The sequence below is a fragment of the Vulpes lagopus genome, chromosome 3 (genome assembly GCF_018345385.1).
Source record: "Vulpes lagopus strain Blue_001 chromosome 3, ASM1834538v1, whole genome shotgun sequence".
Lineage (NCBI taxonomy): Eukaryota > Metazoa > Chordata > Mammalia > Carnivora > Canidae > Vulpes > Vulpes lagopus.
The window spans coordinates 115363600-115383624 of record NC_054826.1 but is presented as its reverse complement, the minus strand read 5'-3'; the positions used below and the strand labels follow the sequence as shown (position 1 = coordinate 115383624).

The following is a 20025-nucleotide window of genomic DNA, read 5'->3' as shown; positions in this document are numbered from 1 at the left end:
CACACTGCCGCCTGCTCCCACAGCAGCTAAGTCACCTTCTACGTGCTTATCCTTTGGACGCCTCAGGAAGTGGGGACACTGCATCTTCTCTCTGCTCTGGGAGCATAGCTGGGCATGGACCTCCTCTCCCTGGGCACCTCCCCACCTGCCCACACCACCTCCTCAGCTGAAGCGGTGCACTCCTGGGGGGAAGCGGGGGCGCGGGGGTCTCGGCGGCTTTCCTGTGCCAGGCTGCTGCACTCTTGGCAAAGAGGATACAGATATGCAACCCCATTCAAACATTAGGGTACCTGTGTTAGTACTTTAACAGTATGGCAGGGTGTTAAAGTACTGGGTGGCTCAGTGGTTGAGCGTCTGCCTTCGGCTCCAGTCGTGATCCTGGAGTCCCCGGATCAGGCCCCACATAGGGCTCACCGCAGGGAGCCTGCTTCTCCCTCTGCCTGTGTCTCTGCCTCTCTCTCTATGTCTCTCATAAATAAATAAATCTTTAAAAAATAATAAAATAACAGCAAGGCAAAACACATCAGGCACAGTGCTTGTGCCACCACATGTATACACTTATTCTAAACACGACCCATCCTCACGGCCCCAAAAGACTCCTTTATCTTTAATACAGAAAGGAAACAAGAGAAAGAGAGCTGGTAATTCAAGACTATTTGGATTCACTTTTCCTCTATGCATTCCTATTCCCCTGCACAGATGAGAAAAAAAAAAAGAAAGAAAGAAAAAAAGAAATGAAAAAAAAAAAAAAGAAATGAAAAAAAAAGAAAAAAAGAAATGTTGGCTGCTATAATGAACTTACACAACATTATAGTATTCATTTATTCAAATATATTTCTTGGGATCCCTGGGTGGCTCAGCGGTTTAGCGCCTGCCTTCGGCCGAGGACTTGATCCTGGAGACCCAGGATCAAATCCCACATTGGGCTCCCCGAATGGAGCCTGCCTCTCTCCCTGTCTCTGTCTCTCATGAATAAATAAATAAAATCTTTTAAAAAAATATATATATATATATATACTTCTTGAGGATCTTCTATGTCCCAAGTTCGGGACTCCACCCCTGCTGATGGAAGCAGTGTCTGGTCTGTTTAAAAGACTCTCTGCAAGGGATCCCTGGGTGGCGCAGCGGTTTGGCGTCTGCCTTTGACCCAGGGCGCGATCCTGGAGACCCGGGATCGAATCCCACGTCAGGCTCCCGGTGCATGGAGCCTGCTTCTCCCTCTGCCTGTGTCTCTGCCTCTCTCTCTGTCTCTCTGTGACTATCATAAATAAATAAAAATTAAAAAAAAAAAAAAGACTCTCTGCAATACTTACAACAAACACTTCTTGCTGCTACCCATGTAATTTGAATTAACATGTTAATAGTGACTCATCATCTCAATGGCCCACTGCCCTACTGACTCCCAGGGGTCTCCACTTTCTACAAGTGCTCCTAAGAATTTCTGGGAGTCAAGGTGCCAGGGTGGCTCAGTCGGTTAAGTATCTGCCTTTGGCTCAGATCATGATCCCATGGTCCTGGAACTGAGCCCCATGTCGGGCTCTCTGCTACATAGGGAGCCTGTTTCTCACTTTCCCTCTGCCCGCCACTCCCCCTTGTTTGTGTGGTCAAATAAAATCCTTTAAAAAAAAAAAATTACAACACTCAAGAATTTCTAGGAGTACTCAAGTGGTGCCTTACCTATGGTTTCAAAGGAGCCCTGTCCCACCAGGAAGCATCTGCTCCATGGGGGGCTGCCTCCGAGGCCCTGAGGACCCTCTGGTATCAGGTCCCACAGCAATCTGGAAGAGCAGAAGAGAATGATTCTCTCTCCCCTTTTGTCTTACACCCTGTCAGAGGACTTCCTAATGGAGCTTATAAATTTTAGGGACATAGATTTTTAAGATTTTTTTTATTTATTCATGAGAGACAGAGAAAGAGAAGCACAAACATAGGCAGAGAAAGAAGCAGGCTCCCCACAGGGAGCCCAATGTGAGACTCGATACCAGGACCCCAGGGTCACACCCTGAGCTGAAGGCAGATGCTCAACTGCTGAGCCACCCAGGTGTCCCAAGGGACACAGACTTTTCAAAGTTTACATCTAACCCCTCTGTCCAGGTACATAACTGGGAATGTCTCCAGCAAGGTATGCACCAAATGAGACGGCCAAACTCAGAAACACCCCTTTTCTTGGAACAAGAGGGCTGCCTGGTTCTTTCTTAGGCCCCTTGATGGTCCCATCCCCCCCATTTGTCAGACATACCAAACATGTGTAAATCCCACCCAGAGGGGACTTCAAAACGCCTGTAAGACTTCACTTCCTTGAACATCACCAGACCTCACCCCTCTTTGGGCAGGGTAGGAGACATCCACATTTTCGGGCTGTGCAGCACCACTTTTTCTTTTTTATTGAGGTATAATTCACATAACATAAAATTAACTATTTTAAAATGTACAATTCAGTGGTGTTTAGCACATTCATAATGTTGTAAAACCATCATTTCTATGTTCCAAAACGTATTCGTAACCCCCAACAGGAAACCCATAGCCGTTAAGCAGGCATCCCCATCCCTCCCTCTTTCCAGCTTCCCATAAGCACGAGTCTGCTGTCTGTACGGATTTACCTATCCTTGATGGCACATATAAATGGAATAATAAAATGTACAACTTTTTGCGTCTGGCTTCTTCCACTTGGCATGTTTTTGAGGTGCATCCACAGTATAGCATGCATCAGTGCTGCTTTCCTTTTCAGGACTGAAGTGACAGGACACTGTACGGACAGACCACATCTGGATTATTCAGTTATCACATGACGAATGTTTGGGTGGGTCCCACATTTTGGCTGTATTGCGAATAGTGCTATGAACATTTGTACACAAGTATTTGTTTTTTTTGTTTTTTTTTTTTTTTAAATTTTTTTATTTATTATAGTCACAGAGAGAGAGGCAGAGACACAGGCAGAGGGAGAAGCAGGCTCCATGCACCGGGAGCCTGACGTGGGAGCCTGACGTGGGATTCGATCCTGGGTCTCCAGGATCGTGCCCTGGGCCAAAGGCAGGCGCCAAACCGCTGCGCCACCCAGGGATCCCTGTACACAAGTATTTGAATACATGTTTTCAACTCTTTGTATAGATACAAAGAATGTACCTCAGACTATGTACCTCAGAGTAGATTGCTGGGTCATACAGTAATTCTATGTTTAACCACTGTTTTCCATAGTGGCTTCACCATTTCACATTCCCAGCAGCAATGTCTGAGGGTTCCAATTGCCCCACATTCTCACCAACACTTGTTTTGTTTTCCATTTTTTTATGATAGCCATCCTACTGTGAAGTGTTATCTTGCTGTGGTTTTGACATTTCTCTCACAATGAATGATGTTGAGCATCTTTTCATGCGCTTATCGTCCATTTGTATTATGCCTCCTTTGGAAAAATGTCTTTTCAAATCCTCTGCCCATCTTTTAATTACGTTGTCTTTTTGTTGTTATGACAGTCCATTATATATTCTGGATACTAGATGCTAATGAGATACATGATTTGCACCATCTTTCCCCATTCGGTAAGTTGTCTTTTCATTTTGATAGTATCTTCTAATGTATAAAAGTTTTAAATTGTGATATAGCCCAATTTATCTATTTTATTGTTGTTGCCTGTGTTTTTGGTGTCATATCTAAGAATCCACTGTCAGATTCAAGGCCATGAAAACTTACCATATTTTCTTCCAAGAGTTTATTTAGTTTTAGCTCTTATATTTAGATCTTTGATCTATTCTGAATATTAATTTTTATATGTCAGTTCAAGGTCCAACTTTCTTTTGCATGTGAATACCCACTTGTCCTGGCACAATGGGTTGAAGAGACTATTCTTTCTCCATTAAATGATCTTAGTACCCTTGTCAAAAATTGGTCATAGATGTATGGTATTTGTGTGTTTCTAGACTCTCATTCTCGTTTATTGATCTATGTTTGTCTTTATTCCTCCTGGGACTCCCATTTATGCAGGTTATATTCTTGATGGTGTACCACAGTTCTCAGGCTCTGACAATTTTTCTTCATTCTTTTCTCCTTCTGCTTCTTGGACTAAATCATCTCAACTGACCGGTCTTTAAGTTCATGGGTTCCTTCTCCTGCCTGCATAAATCCGATACTGAGCCCCTCTAGTGAGTAAATTTTTCACCTCAGCTTTTATACTCTTCAGCTCCAAAATTTCTATTTGGTGCCTTTTCTAAATTCCTATCTCTTTACTGACATTCTCTATATACTGAGACATTGCTCTCCTGATTTCCTTAGGTCTTTGAGCATATTTAATACAGTTAGTTGAAGGTCTTTGTCTAGTAAGTCTCCTGGACCGTTTTTGTATTTTCTTTTTCCTCTGTGTAAGGTTTTAAATTGTTTCTTTGAACAGCTAGTGACTTTTGTTGTTGGATACTGGCTATTTTGAATATATGGCAACTCTGTAAGTCAGAGTTTCCCTTCTCTCAGGGTTTATTGCTGCCTGTTGTAGGTTGCTGGTGTTTGCTTGCTTACAGACTTTCCCTATTTATGTGAGTTCTGCGTTCCTTTAGCTTATTGAACAGTTGCTATCTTGACAGTTACCATAAAGGTCTGAAGCCAACAACAACAAAAAGACTTCTAAGGAAAGAAAAAATACTCTCCTATATCTTTGCAAAATGGAACCCTGTCAGAGCTAACTCTTTGAACACTTAGCCTGGCTGCTTAGAACTCTGCCTTAGTTTCACTTCCTACTCTCACAAAGGCTGAAAATCAGCAAGAGATGAAAACTTAGTCTTCTCAGGCCTTTGCTGAGTATACATCTCACTCTTAGTTTGCACGTGGCTTTTCTTCATTCCCAGCTATATGCAGCAGCTTTGAAAAGCCCTATTCCCACACATCTCTGTCCCAGTCTCTTCTTCCCAGGGTTCTTGGTCTATTATTTGTCCCAAGTGTCATAGGCTGCTGAGGCCAGTACTTGTGCCTTTAAATGTTTTCAGCAAAAGCCACCTGGGGAGGCCATCACCCCCAGGAACACTGAGTGAATAAACAGAAAGCCTTTCCACCTGTCCTTGAGAGACACCAGGCAGGTAGATACCCACAATCACATTCCTTGAAAGTAAGTTCTATGTTGCTCCTTCTATCACCAGCAACCAGCACCAGACATTTGGACACCCATCCTCATGGCATTTAAAATGTCACAGCACTCTTGCAACATAAAGCTGCAGCTTCTCTCTTCACCAAGTTTTCCCTGTTTTTAAGTTTTTCATTAGAGTCCAGAGTTCAGAAGCTGATTCTGACAGTTCTTGCCAGTTCCTTAGTTGTACTGGGAGAAGGACAGAGCCCTGGATTTTCTCTCTTCTACCATTTTTGGTTGCCTGGCACTTTTTGTGTCTGGAGAAAATCCCCTATATGTGAATCTAATGACCCTAGGGACTTGTGGAGGCCAGGGATTTGTTTGCCCTCCAGCTGGTATTCCACTTAGATCCTAGCAAGATTGGCCCTGCATCTCAGAATACATCAAAAAAAATAAATGTATTAAGGAACACAGGGTGCTCTTGTCATTCAGGATCATATGCTCAGCACTGGCTCCGCATGATCTGTAATCCCAAACATCCCATTTCATAACATTGTTCAGGCCCCAAGGAATGTTCTCATCTCTTGCCCTAAAATCTCTCAACAAAAGGTAATTGTATCTGAAGGTCACAAAGGTTTGTGGGCTACTGCATCTGGCAAGGTTTAGACAGTTTCAGAGAATAAGAAGGAAGTGTTTACAACACTTAACTAACAAATTAATCCTTTTCAAGTGGCATGCATGCAAAGGATTCTAGCATAACAGCAATGGTGAACATCCATTTTTCAGCTTCTCCTCATGTTCCTCAGCTACAATAGCTGAATTGTAGCTGAGGAACATTCTACAATGTAAACAATTTATACCACTAATCTGTATGTATGAAATCTACACACAAGATGTAATGTGACACCAATTCCTTATGTTAGCAACTCAAATGACATTGAATACTAGAAAGGCAAAAAGTCATGTAACAAAAATATTACATAAGATTAATAAAGCTGTTTTCAAAACATTAGTTTAAATTTTCAACTTTAAATAATCTTGATTTAAAACTTTGATACCTATTACTTATACTTTGTATTTTGCCCTGTTATTTTAATACTTTTGAATATTTTAGAAAACTTTACTGAGTTTTCTGAACATTTTTTAAAATTTTTACATTAACTTTCATTTACATTTCCCATAAAATGAACATTCAATTTTTTATATTCTGAAATTGTAAATGCTAAAAATATTTTCTTTACCCTTTATGTCAGTACTGCCAGAACATAAATTACACAACTTTTATTATAACAACATACTTAGTGATTTTATGAAAACGAAGGAAACAGAAATTTTAAGGAATAGTTAATAGTTTATAACTCATGAACGTCTTCATTTTATTTCTCAGGCAAATATTGCTGGCCCATCAACTTACTCAAATATATACAACAATTAAGTTGTTCTCTAGGATAGTCTGCCAACTTCATCACATAAAAAGATGACTGGGTTTTGTTATGAAGTTGTCAAGATAGAACATATTTTACTACACAGCTTGTTAGCTTGAATTATAACTTTTAAATATATAGATATACAGCACATAGGCCTATTTTTTAACTTTTGCCCTGGCACTGTCTGCCCACAGGGCGTGAACTTTTGATCCATAGAGCACTGCTTCTCAATCTGGGGTGAGTCTGGCAAGGGAATGTGACCATGCCTGGAGACATTTTTGGCTGTCTCTAGCAGCATCGGAGGCCAAGAGTGTTCCTAAACATCCTACAATGCCCAAGACCTTGTCCCCCAAAAGAATTAACCAACCCAAAATGTCCACAGTACCAAGGTTATTCTGGTAAAGGTGACAGAGAAACCTCAAGCTTCTGGAAATGGCAGGGGCAAATAACTCAAGAACATGTTAGGGACATAGAATCACAGAAGGAGCAGTGGCGACTGGTTGAAACTGCAGTTCTCCAAAGAATGGGCCAGAAGTATGATGGAAAAGCCCTGCCTAAGCTGCAAAGCCTCCAAACTAATCATCTGGCCCTTCCAGAGTTTCCATGAGTTACCTTACATCCCTCAATAAATTGAATCAGCTTGAGGGGTTTGTTTCTTTGCCAACTGACAACATTGACTGATAAAGCAGGTAGGACCAATATCCCAGACCCCATTTTAGACATGGCAAGATAAAGCCCCATAAGTCCCAGAGCACAGTATTAAGAGTTGGAAGTACAGCTGTATGTTTGTTTAAAAATGAATGTCTAGAATTTAGCTCAAACCAGTAACTTTTAGCTCAAACAAGTACTTCTTTTTAAGTAGAAAAGGAGAATTTTATTTCTTGTTCACAAAATACAAACATGGGGGGATGGCTCAGCAATTGAGCGTCTGCCTTTGGCTCAGGTCATGATCCCAGAGTTCCGAGATCAGGTCCTGCACTGGGCTCCCTGCATGGAACCTGCTTCTCCCTCTGCCTAAGTCTCTGCCTGTCTCTCATGAATAAAATCTTAAAAAAAAAAAAAAAAAATGGGTAGGGGTACTGCAGCATCTCAGGAAGAGCCTAGACTCAGACACATGAAGACCTGATCTAGCTTATCTGTGTTACTCATAGACAATCACTATCACCTCAAGTAACTTTTTCCACATGGCAGAAATTTATCTTAGAATTTCCATCATTTTAGAAAATTTCACATCTCCCAAGTTCAAAATATTCTAAGGCACCTTCAACCTGGTTTGAGGTAGGTGCCCCATTCAGGGACTGAGTATCTGTCAGAGGGCTGAGGGTTTGGGGGTATTTAAGACCCCTGTGGACTCTTGGGAGGACAGAGGTGGTTAATGGAAGGAAAAAAAAAAAAAACACATTCAGAACAGAGTGCTAGTCTCCTGAGATCCAGCCAAAGAATCCCTTTTGTTATTCTGTATCCCATTCTAATTTCTTTTTGTAATTCAGCAAACCCTTATTTAATCTGAGATTGCTCTAAACACTCGTATCAGGTTAGTTAACAAACCCAAATCATCAGGGTGATCTCTTGCTCTTCCTACACTCCCACTGCTGGAGCACTGGATCTCTGCAGTCACTCCCAGTGAGGCCTGGAGTAATGGAGCAGCTACTCCCCGGCACAGAAAGAAAACAGGCAAAGGTCTCCCACTAGCCACTAAACGTTCCAGCTTGGAAGAAGACATCTCTTCGGCTCACAACAAATTCACTGGCCAGAATTGGTCATATGCTAACTGCATGTGCCGGGCAAGGAGCGGGGAGGGGAAGGAGTAGGGGAGAGCCTCAGTATTTTGCAAACAGCTCTAAATTTACTACTCCAGCACTTTACAAGCATTGTATGTAATCTTCACAACCATCACTGAAGTAGTACTATTATCCCTCTATTAAACATGAGTAAACAAGACACACAGGCAAAGCAACTGGCCAAGGTCACATGGCTAGTCACTGAGGCCGGCATTTGATTCCCAAATCGTCACAAATACACATTTTCTTACTGTCTCCCTTGGCTTATCGTCTGTGTGCTCTTTATCAATTTCACTGCTTATTAGATCACTTAAACATAAAAAGAGAGGACCTGGGTGCCAGGACAATGAACTTGCAAACTGAATCCCACCCATATCTCACTCTATTCCGGATTCTTGGGTCCAGGAGTTCTGTGGACTCAACATAGTGTATAGCACAGGCGCTAGATAATTCCACTTTAAACAGGTCTTAATTTTTTTTTAATTAGAAAGAGGCACCCTCCAACAGCCATGAGGGTCAGAGATGACTTTAACATGCCCACATCCCTTGTGATACACTACATAATGGTCATACAGAGATGGGGGAACAGGGATTCCCCAGTGCAGAGCTCAGTCTATTACAGGTCAACAAGCTCCATTGAGGGGAAGGACTAGATGTTTGTACATCCTGTAGTCCAAACACTAGACATGGCAAATATCTCATACACCAGTTAGGTTAAAGACCACAAGGCAGGACAGAATTTAAGGGCTAGGAGATAGTCTGTGCATTTAAAGCCTGACTTTGCCACTTCATAGCATCTTCAACAAACAAATGGCTTCACAATTCTTGTGCTTCACTTTTTTCACCAGAAAAACTAGAGCCAGTAACAGTAGCCACGATATAGAATTATAAAAATTAAATGAGACTGTATATGTAAAGCCTTAGTTCCATTCCTGGCATATAAACATTCAGTAAACACTCAAAACTACTAATCTGGGATCCCTGGGTGGCTCAGAGGTTTAGCACCTGCCTTCAGCCCAGGGCGTGATCCTGGAATCCTGGGATCGAGTCCCATATTGGGCTCCCTTCATGGAGCCTGCTTCTCCCTCTGCCTGTGTCTGCCTCTCTCTCTCTCTCTCTCTCTCTCTCTGTCTCTCATGAATAAATATTTTTAAAAAATAAAAAAAAAATTAAAACTACTAACCTCACTAAAGCATTCATATTTTTAGGTGAAAAGATAAAGTAGAACAGTACATGGGAAGATTTATGGCAGAAGTGACTTTTTAAACGGCTTTTAGGAACATCTCCCAGGAACAGGAAAAAAGGCATAGAGGGGGCCTTAAGCAAAAGCTCAGAGGTGGGGCACATAGTGGTTCAATTCAGGAATCAGGATTGGTGGGTGTTGGAATAGTGGATTAGAAAGCCAATGCGAATCAGACTTGGGGTCTCCCAGAGCTTGCTTCCTTTGGGGTCAGGAGTGGAAACCAAACTTCCTAGCCTACAGTGAAACATCATCTCTCAGAGGTTGACTGGACCAAGGCAGACCTCCCTTGCCCAGAGAACTGACTGTTCTCCTATCTAGCACCATTACCAGAGTTAACCCACATTATCCAGAGATTAAGACAAAACAGCCTCTAAATGAGAACACAGGATACACTCACCAGACACAGCTGTCCTCCCAGGAGGCTGCCTTTGGTAGTTTTGACCTTTCTGAATTTTTCAGTCCCTGATCAAAGGCTCTATGATCTATGGAATTGCTCCAGATAAACATATGGGTATCAATTTTGCATGTTCTTTTCAGAAAGTTCATCTGCCATCTGTCTACAGACTTTAGGTTAAGAATTCAGGGTCTGGATAGGTACTGAGCTTCTTCCCCCACCCCAACACCGCCTCAAAGTGTATCTGGTAGGCCCAGATGATCATGCTGTCACTCCCTTCCACTCTAACCCCCTGGACTCTGCCAGCCTGTGGCAGAAGCAAAGCTGGGAGGGAATGCTGGGTTCACACCACAGAAAAGTACGACCCACCTGAGGCAAGTTATCCTGCCAGGAGGTACCTCATTAGTCTCCAGACCCTCAAACCTTAGAGTCTGGCCTGGGCCAACCAGACCACAGGTGATTTTATTACTCTATTTACTGGGCCTCAAAAATATGGCTAAAGCCACCCACTTCATATAAACACAAGGGACCTACACCATTAAATCCATCAACTGGCCACCCAATTTTCCCTACCTCAGCACCTATCTTTTTCTATCCCTGACCACTTCAAAAGGCGTAAGATTCCCACAGTAAATGGTAGGGACAAATGGGGACTGTCCTATTTTAGTAGTGGATATCAGTACTCAGGATGAGGATTCATTCAATCAAGATGTACTTACTGGGGCATCCGCCAGGCCATGTGGCTAGGGGTGAGATACAATAGTAAAAACACATAACCTATCTCCTAAGAGCTTACAATCTCAGCATTACTTCACCTCTGACAAATTCAACTGCATATATGGCTGCCCAAGTGCAAATTAACTATTTTACATAATCTTATCTTTCTCCTAATACCTTTAACAGTTTTCCATTATTTCTACTTCACAGATGAGGAATTTGAGACTTAACAGAAATACAAATTTCATTTCCAGTCTGTTAAACCCCTAAAGCTCAAGTCAATTACACACGATCTTCCAAACATTAGAGGCCCCAAACCCAGAAAAACCTGTCAACTTTCTTCTAACATTTTACCAAGTGGGGCCATCACTTGCCACATCTCTAGGGCCAGTCTTGGCATTCCTAGCTAGCTCCATCTTAGAGTAACCTCTTTCAATGTGAGCCATGCCCTGGCCCTGCGCTGTTTCAAGTGTGCTCTCTCATTCAGCACCCTCATGAAGTAATTTCTTTTTACCTAATAGGGAGACCCATGTAAGCTGTCACTTGCCAGAGATCACCGTATAGCCAGAGCAGTGATAATTAAACATCCCTACCCAGATATCTGACTGCTGAAAACTACCTGACCTACCAGTACTCTTAATTATAAAAAAAAAAAAAGAGTATATTCTTCTGAAAAGAAAAAATCAAAATCTCTATATCCAACAGCTCCTAGCACCTCACATCCTATTGGAAGTTAGAGTTCTTGAAATCAGGGCTGCAATCTGGCAGTCATTTCACTTTGGCTCACATCACTAAAAAACAATTAAGAGTAGCTGCTGTCCTTTTTAATAAGGCTATAAGCTGCCTTGTTCATCCTATTCCCTTACCTGGCAAATATAGCGGGCCAGGTACAAAATGCCTGATCTGGGCTCTCATCCAGGTTCCTTTCTACTTGGCCAGACCCAGACCTTTCAAGAATCAAGTCTAGCTTGTGCTGTCCAACATGAACACCAGCCACATGGGACTATGGAAAGTGGCTAGTCCAATTAAAATGTGCTTTAAGTGTAAATAAATGTACAATACACATAATCTCAAGACTTATTACAAGAGTAAAATTCCATTCATTCACTATTAACTACATGTTGAAAAAGTCATCATTTTCAACACAGATGTTATTAAAAAACCAATCCAAACTTTACTTGTTTAATGTGAACTCCTAGAAAGTTACTTAACACATGTGGCTCTTGTTACATTACTGGACAGCACTGCTTACAAAGGAGTGGGGAGCCTTGGTGTTACAAAGGAGTAGGGAGCCTTGGTGTACTTCACAGAAGCCACCCTACCCTCTTGGTGGCTGAGTTCTTTACAAGCATTCCTCCAGGTAAAGCGGCCCAGCAAACGAATTCTTCTCAATTCCAGGAATACATTTGTGACAGATTTACAGTGAAACTAGTTTTTAAAAGAAGCTTCATTTTTCTAAATGACAGCTTACAAATACTGCTAAAATGTTACTGACAGGCCATCCAAATTTACTAGAATTTACTAGAGCTGTGAGCTCTAGTCTGCTTCCTGCCTGCTTCCTTATGAACACTTCCACAGGTAGCCAGGTCATATTTTTTAGGGCAGTTAACAACAGTGGATGAAATGTGTATTGTCAAGCTAAAAACAGGAACAGCATCACTCCTTCCAGGGTTAATGTAAGACCCCGTAAGGGAAAGCATCACCACCTGGACCTCAACCCAGATTCAGCCATTCAGGAATAGATACAACTTCCTCTGGTGAACCATGAGCATGATGGTGTGAGTTATAACAAGTCAAGACTTCCTTGTTCACTTCAGGAAACAGCATCCCCCAATGAACATAAAGGCTGTACACAGCTGCAGATGCTCTTGCTACTCTGCTGTAAAGTTCAAAACGACCAAGTGAAGCACCAGAGTCCATTGAGGCATTTTATTTGCACGTATGAATTACATCCCTAGAAAAAGAATCCCAGGATTTTCCCTCCTGTGTGTTTTCGTCTTGCTTCTTCATGGTCCATGATGCCAGCTGAGGTTGTCAGTACAATGAAACTATGGAGAGTTAAGAAAAAAAAATGCTGGTGAGTTTTTCCTAAAAATAGTTCAACATAGAGTGGCTTTCTGGTACAGAAAAAGACCAACATTCCTAAGTGCTTAAGACACCTTCCCATAATAGGACGCAGAGACTAATGTTGCCTCCTTACACTGGCACTGTAGGTAGGCATGGATCCTGGACCACAAGGCCCAACTGCAACAATATCAGCCACACAACACAGTCACATAGCCCTGCCCTCGGCTAACACTGAGAAACAATGCTATTCAGCTTAACTGAAAACAAAACCTGAACTTTAACTTCAAAAATGTTACTTTCTGTTCTCAAGTAAGGAGACAGGGTTTAAAGCAATAAAGTGCTGATATAAACTTGAATGGTTTCTGCCACTTACTATGTGATCACATGCAAGCTACTATAAAGAGATAGTCATGTGGACAATGGAAATCCCATTTGGCCTGGCTATCTCATGGGTTACTATGGGGATCAAAGTAAGACACATAAGGTGGTATCCCAATTGTGAGGTATGAAAATTAGGATCATAATTACAATCAGAAACGACTCAATCCTGGGCAGCCCGGGTGGCTCAGCAGTTTAGCGCCTGCCTTCAGCCCAGGGCCTGATCCTGGAGACCTGGGATCAAGTCCCACCTGCTCCTCCCTCTGCCTGTGTCTCTGCCTCTCTCTGTGTGTCTCTCATTAATAAATAAATAAAATCTTAAAAAAAAAAAAAAAAAAAAGAGGAAATGACTCACTCCTAATACTATATATTCAGTAACCATGTAATTCAGTAACCATGAAGTGGGAGGAAATCCAACCACATCACCAAACATGATGGGGGGGGGGGGTGCAACTTAAAAAGTTCTTAACCACAGATAAGCACTTACTATGTTGCTGTGTCAGATCCTAAAGTTCTTTACCAGAATTAAATCAGGTGATAATATAATTTAAGAGAATAATTACTATTTTCACAGATGAAGAAACCAAGGACATGAGCTACCCAAGGCCTCACAGCTTTAAAGTAGGAAAGCAAGCATTTTACCAAGAATGAACTCAGTTGCCCCAGGGGCCTAGGCTTCAGAAGTGATTCCAGCCACAGAATGGGATCACAAGAACACGTAGTATGAACTATATGCACTGAGCCAAAAGAGCAGACATTAAAGGGGACACAAATCTGTCTCTCACCCTGGACTCTCACAGGCCTCACTCAGACCCTGAAGCCTAGCAAATGAAATGTGGCAATACCTAAGAGCTAATCCTGGAGTCAAGATGGATGGGGATGGAGACAATTACTACTGTAACAACAAAAACAATAAAACCTCAGCTCAAGGCAAACTGCACCACAGCAATCCTTAGCATGAATTTCTTTTTAATGAGAAAAATTAACTCACCCAAACTGGCGGGATGGGAGCAGGTTATTCTGCCATTTTTCTAGATCTTTCAGTTGTACATCAAATCTGGGGCTGATCACTCCACACTGTAAAAGTGTAACAGAAAACACTGTTCACATCTCACCAATAACAGGAAAACTTAGTTAACACCAACAGCATTTACATCTGAATAGTTCTATAAACTGACCAAATCAAAATTTAATGGGTAACTATTCTGTGCAACTGTGATATATCATTTGAAAAAAATCACCTTTTATACTGCATTAAGACTATGCCTACCTAGGGCAAGAGAAAGTATTTAAAAAGTCAATAGAAGAGACAGAACACAAGACAATACATGGAAAGATCAGGTTCATGGTGTACTCTATTTAGTAGGGAGTTGTCCCGGAACAAGCCGCCAGATTTTGAGGAGGTAAGAGACCAAGCCTTAGACAAAAGCTGTAGTCAAACTTTTTTTTTACATAGTGAGGCTGAATTAAATGTGGAGTCTCAAATCATTCACCTATAAACTAAAAACGTAAAATATTATAATTTGTGGAACCACAGACACAAAATTAAAACCTAAGAACTGGTATTCCACATCAGTGAACTACCAGGATACATTTACAACCCCAGACAAAATTTTCCAAACTAATCTAGCAAAATGAGTGGAAAGCAAAAAGAGTTCCTACAGTCAGTTATCCCACCTGTTTGCTACTGGGACAAAGCAAGAACTATCTTTCAATGTGAGCTCCCCAAGAGCCAAAGTACTAAATTGTAATCATTCAATTATCTGCAAATCCTAAAACCAATAAGTGTTGAAACGTTCACTAGCAGGTTATTTGCACCTACTATAGGCTTAGTCAGTGTCTCAGATTAGATCAAGTGAGTTTAAAAGTAAAAGCTGAGATCAAAGAACTCCATCAGACCTAAACATGTGACCCCCATCCCCCCCCACACACACACATCCCTACTCTACAAATCACTGATACACTTAAATCCATCAGTGCAGAAAGGTTCCTGCTCTTTATACACCAGAAATGATCATGTGAGAACACTCAGGATTAGCACCATTGAAGTGTAAACTCCAGAGACTACGGCAGCAGGAAGACACTTGTGTGCCCACATTCACCCAAGTTCAAAAATGCCTAAAAGGATACTAAAGACCCCTATGAGGTTAGAACGTATTCAAATCTTTAGAATAGTTACACTTCCAGGCAGATCTGAACCCAAAGCACTGAAAATGGGCCTATCAGGCCCACCAAATGCCCTAGGGCAGGAGGCCCACTTAGATCCCCCTTTACATAACAGGATCTTAACAGCTACAGTGTCACTTAATTGTCACGGGCAATCCCACACCACAGGAATAGGGAAAAACAATCCTTCCTCCAAGCAAGCTATGATGGTAACCTTTGAGGCCTCCACTCTACACACCCACGCTTCTGTGTATTCCAGCAGCAAAATCCCTCATTCAGCTAATAGATTTAAACCTCTCCCCCCCAAAAAATAAATAAATAAATAAAAAATAAACCTCTCCCAAAGAGATCTTAGGATGTGACCAAACCAGAATTTTAATCTAATTTCTAAAACTACCTTACTTCTCTGCCCCATTAAATTTCCACAGTATGGGGTACATCCATCTTTCATAAAGGAAACTGAGGCGACAGTGCCCTAGGAAGGAGGAAAACTCAACTTCAGAGCAACTGATTAACTCAAGTTTGTTTTGCTCAACCAAAGTTAGACAGACAGAATCCAAGTTAGGTGCCTGTCAGTTAAAGAACGGTCTCCCACTCAATGATCTCAGAGTCCTGGGATGGAGACCCCCTTTGGGCTCCCTGCTCAGTAGAGTCTGCTTGCCCCTCAGCCTCCAAACCCTCCCCTTCCCCTGCTCGTTCTCTCTCCCCCTCAAATAAATAAAATCTTAAAAAAAAAAAAAAAATCAGACAGCTAAGGAGCAGGTCCTGGATTTCAAATACCTCTTAAGCGAGAATTTTTTAAACTACTTTACCACCGAACAAGAACGCCACAAGTGAGCTCCACTTGGGAAATACCCTGTTCAAACTTATTGCTCATGCTTATTTCTCAAGTTTTATGTATGGTCAATATTCAAGAGGAATTTGGTGCACAGCACTTATCCAACTTACGATTTTATTGTTGTTGCTTTTAAACATCAAGTCAGTCTTCCACAGGACAGCTTGGAACCAGCTCCCCCACTCATTACCAACTATTTGGGGGACCTCAAGCGTAACTCCTACCTCAGCTTCCCAACTCCTAAAATTAGGGAAAGTCTTCTACTTCAAGAACACACCGTGAGAGCCAGCAACAGTGAATCCAAATTCTACTTTGAGGTTCGAGTCTAACAGCTAACAACTAAAACAAAACCAGTCTCAAAAGTAACTTGCAAACTCTCCTAATCGCTTGTAAAAACTTCACATCCAGTAGTTTTCATCTATTAGGTTATCTCCCCACACACACGAAGCAAGTTTACTATACAGGGAAGCAAACTTTGTAAAACGAGTTATTGGACCAGGGAATATCCTCACCAATTAAATCTGGCCCCGCCACTATCCACAACTCATTTCTGGGCCGGTTTTCCCCTCATCTGTCTTGGACCAAAGGAGATCAGGCTCCCTGCAAATCTGAAAGCTAGAAACCGGAACACAAAATGCAATTCAGGGACCCTAAGTTGTTATAGATACCTATCCCCAAAATACATACAATAAGGTAAGCCACAAAGTCAAACAGATCCCATAGATCCACTAGGTTATGCTGACAAATCAAACTGAAGAGGAGTAAAAAACTCAGAGACCAGTAGAGCCCACACCAGCAAAAATAAAATATTGTCAGAGAACTGCATTCTGTTCAAAACCCACAACATAATCACCAAGAGAGAGGACGAACAAAGTTATTTACAGATATTACAGATAAGAATAAAGGTCCTCCTTGGACAGCACAAATTCAAGCTGGTGGGCGGGCGGCATACCAACCAATATGCAAACACCAGTACTACAGCATCAGGTGTTCCTTTCACCCCACCCACCAGCATCTCCCTTCAGCTAGCCCATACTCCCCAAACACCAGCTCCACTAACAATTCTAGAGCAAATACACCTTCAGAGAACAAATCAACCAAAGTGTGATATAAAAGTTAATAGATTTTAATCAATTCCTTTTTTTTTTAACCTAACTGGATAGAGCAAGCACACTAATTTGGTTTTACAACATGTTTGACATCACGTTTGATAATCCTTAGGAAGAATCTTCTATGTAGGAAATGAAATCAATCCTTACCTTGTTTAACCTGCCTGTGAGGTTCACAACAATTTTCCCAGCTCTGTGATCATCGATGATTTCAAATTCGCCAATGTAACCTACAGAACATAACTGGCTGTATTAAACGGAAGGTAACGATTTAGACAAACCTAAATATGTACGCTCCCGTACTCCCACTGTTTGCCTCCTAGATTCTTTCCTCTCACATCATCCGACTGTTTCTCTAATCGGTTTAGATAGATGGTTGTTATGAATCAAAACTTTCATAGCCTAGTATTTCAAATTTAGGAGCCATCACTCAAAAATAACCCACCCTGCAATTCTAACAGCAGGATTATTTTCCCCTTGCCCCTCCCAAGACATGTAACAATCCTCCTTCCCATCCAGAGGCCCTTATGAAGAGTTCAGGGCATGTTCAAGGACATGTTGCAGCTGCCGTATTTCATAAAGAAAGGCCACCTTAGCTCCCAAACGACTAGCAGAGCAACCGTCACAAACTTTTCAACCGCCCCTACTCAGTGCTTCCTGAATAGCCTCAGTCCAAACTATGCTGTCCACACCCCAACTCAACTGCCTTGGTCCCCCCAGCAGGACTGCCCCTTTGCTCCAACTTCCCAGTCCTCTCCTGCACGCTTCACATCTACTGAGCAGACTCTAATAGTCTCACGTGGAAACACAGAGAACAGGGCAGCGACACACGACACACTTACCATGCTTCATCATCACAGTGAGAAATCGGACGATGACTTTGGAGCATGGCCTGATAAGAACCTGGCGCTTGCCTCTCTTTTCAGCGTTGTTGATGCTCTTGAGAGCATCTGCCAGGACGTTCATGCGCACCATTGTGGCTGTTCAGGGAAGGGAACACAAGAGGTTTTACCGGCATCCCCAACACCAAAAGGCACCCCATCACTCCACTGCGAACACCTCCTCTTCTTTCCGCCCCTATACGGCGAAGCTGCTGTCCCAGCTCCCAAGCAGGCAGGTTCCCCAGGATCCCCGGCGCAGGGTCAGCCACCACAACCACCGTATCAAGTGGCCGGTCGGTCGGTCAGTCAGTCACTCACTCAGAAAGGGGAGTGACCATCACAGGGCACGTTTTTTTCCCAAAAACCGTCAAGTCTCGCAGCCCCTGTACTATCAACACTGTCCTTTAAATCCGCTCATTCGAGGTCAGCCTCGTCCTAACACCCAAAAGACGCCACTTCCACGAACACTCCGTAACTAGGGAGACGTCCGTCGTGTGTCAGCCCACATCTGCGTCCCGACAGCGATCGTACCACAGCGGCCAACAGGGAGGAACGTTGTACGCGCACCCGCCTCGACGAAGGGTGGAGGCCTTCCCTCAAGCTCCCACAGGAAGGACCCAACCTGCTTCTCCAAGCTGCATAAAGTACCAGTGAAAACTGTGGAGCCACGAAGACCCAGGTTAGCTCCCACAGACCGCCCCCGGGCGGAAGCAGTCTTCCCCGCTCAGCGGCCTCCCAGTCGCCTAAGCTCACACGACGCGGGCGGGAACGGGAGGCTGCACAGCCCACCTCGGCCGCCGTCCCCGAGGCTTCCCGCCGCCCGGCGCCAAGGCGCTGCCCCAACCACCGAGCGGAGGTCCTGGGGCCGCAAGGCCGCAAGTCGGGGCTGTGGCAGCTCCGGTTCCCGCCAGTCCTGCGGCCTGCGCTCCACAGGCCGGACTCCCCCAAAGTGCAGAGCGTGCGGCGGACCGGCATGACTGACTCTCCCCCACGTCGGCTTAAGCCCCCCGCAAGGGCAACATCCTCCGCCCAAGAAGGCTCTGGCATCATCAGAGAGCACCGAAGTCGAGGCTCAGACTGCAGGATGGCGCCGATAGCTGACGGATGGCGTCGGGCCGCTCGGAGAGAAATACTCACCGGCTCGGAGAGATGGCGGAAAGAGGACGGGAGGGGCGAGCGCACGGAGTTATGGGAAGCGGGTGGCCTATCGCGAGACTTTCTCAGGCGGGCCCCCCAAAAAACGTCGCCTGGCGAAAGACCGCGGAGGAAGGGGGCGGAGCCTCTCCAGGGGTGAAGCGTAGAGAGCCGATAGAATCGACCGCTCCAGGTGAGGCCCTGGGGAAGGACCGAGGGCGCTCCCTTCTAGCGCTTCATCTATCAGACTGAGAAACTGAAAAGGAAGAGGGCCCAGATGTTTGCTAATTTTTATAATAAGCCTTCGCCACTTAGATGTTTACATTTGCGTATTTATCATTGCGAGCCTGAAAGGACCCATGCAAATCGATAACACTCAGGATTCCTTTTTTTTTTTTTTTTTTTTTAACACTCAGGATTCTGAGCTGGTAGCTTTTTATCTGTAATTCTGCACCGGGGCAAGAACGAATTTTGATGTCTCTTCTCTGAACCTTCCCTACCTGTAAACGGGGGAGGTGGGGTTAATAATAATAATAATAATAATACTTTACCTCCTAATAGTTATCAAGGGGGGGCTGGAGCGTGAGGCTCTTGATATCAGCTCAGGTCATGATCTCAGGGTGATGAGTTTAAGGACAGCATTGGGATCCACGCTGGGCATGGAGCCTGCACAGGAAGAAAAAAAAAAAAAGTTATTTTAGGATCAGATGAGCTAATGGGGCACAGGATTTGCACAATGTCTGACATGTACCAAATACTTTATGAATTTTAACAATGGAAACAACAGGGAGGGGACGCCTGGGTGGCTCAGTGGTTGAGCGGCTGCCTTTCGTTCAGGTCGTGATCCTG

At 43.4% G+C, this 20025-nt stretch overlaps 1 protein-coding gene across 1 annotated transcript; it reads right to left on the bottom strand.

Annotated features, from left to right (window-relative positions):
- Nucleotides 1–12520: 12520 nt before the first annotated feature.
- RPS15A (ribosomal protein S15a) lies at nt 12521–19288 on the bottom strand. The gene is made up of 5 exons (XM_041749079.1): nt 19180–19288; nt 18004–18141; nt 17312–17391; nt 14043–14128; nt 12521–12654 (listed from the first exon to the last, which is right to left on the bottom strand). Exons 2-5 carry the CDS (start codon nt 18134–18136, stop codon nt 12561–12563), a joined length of 393 nt encoding a protein of 130 aa, XP_041605013.1. The 5' UTR covers nt 18137–18141; nt 19180–19288; the 3' UTR covers nt 12521–12560.
- Nucleotides 19289–20025: the final 737 nt, after the last annotated feature.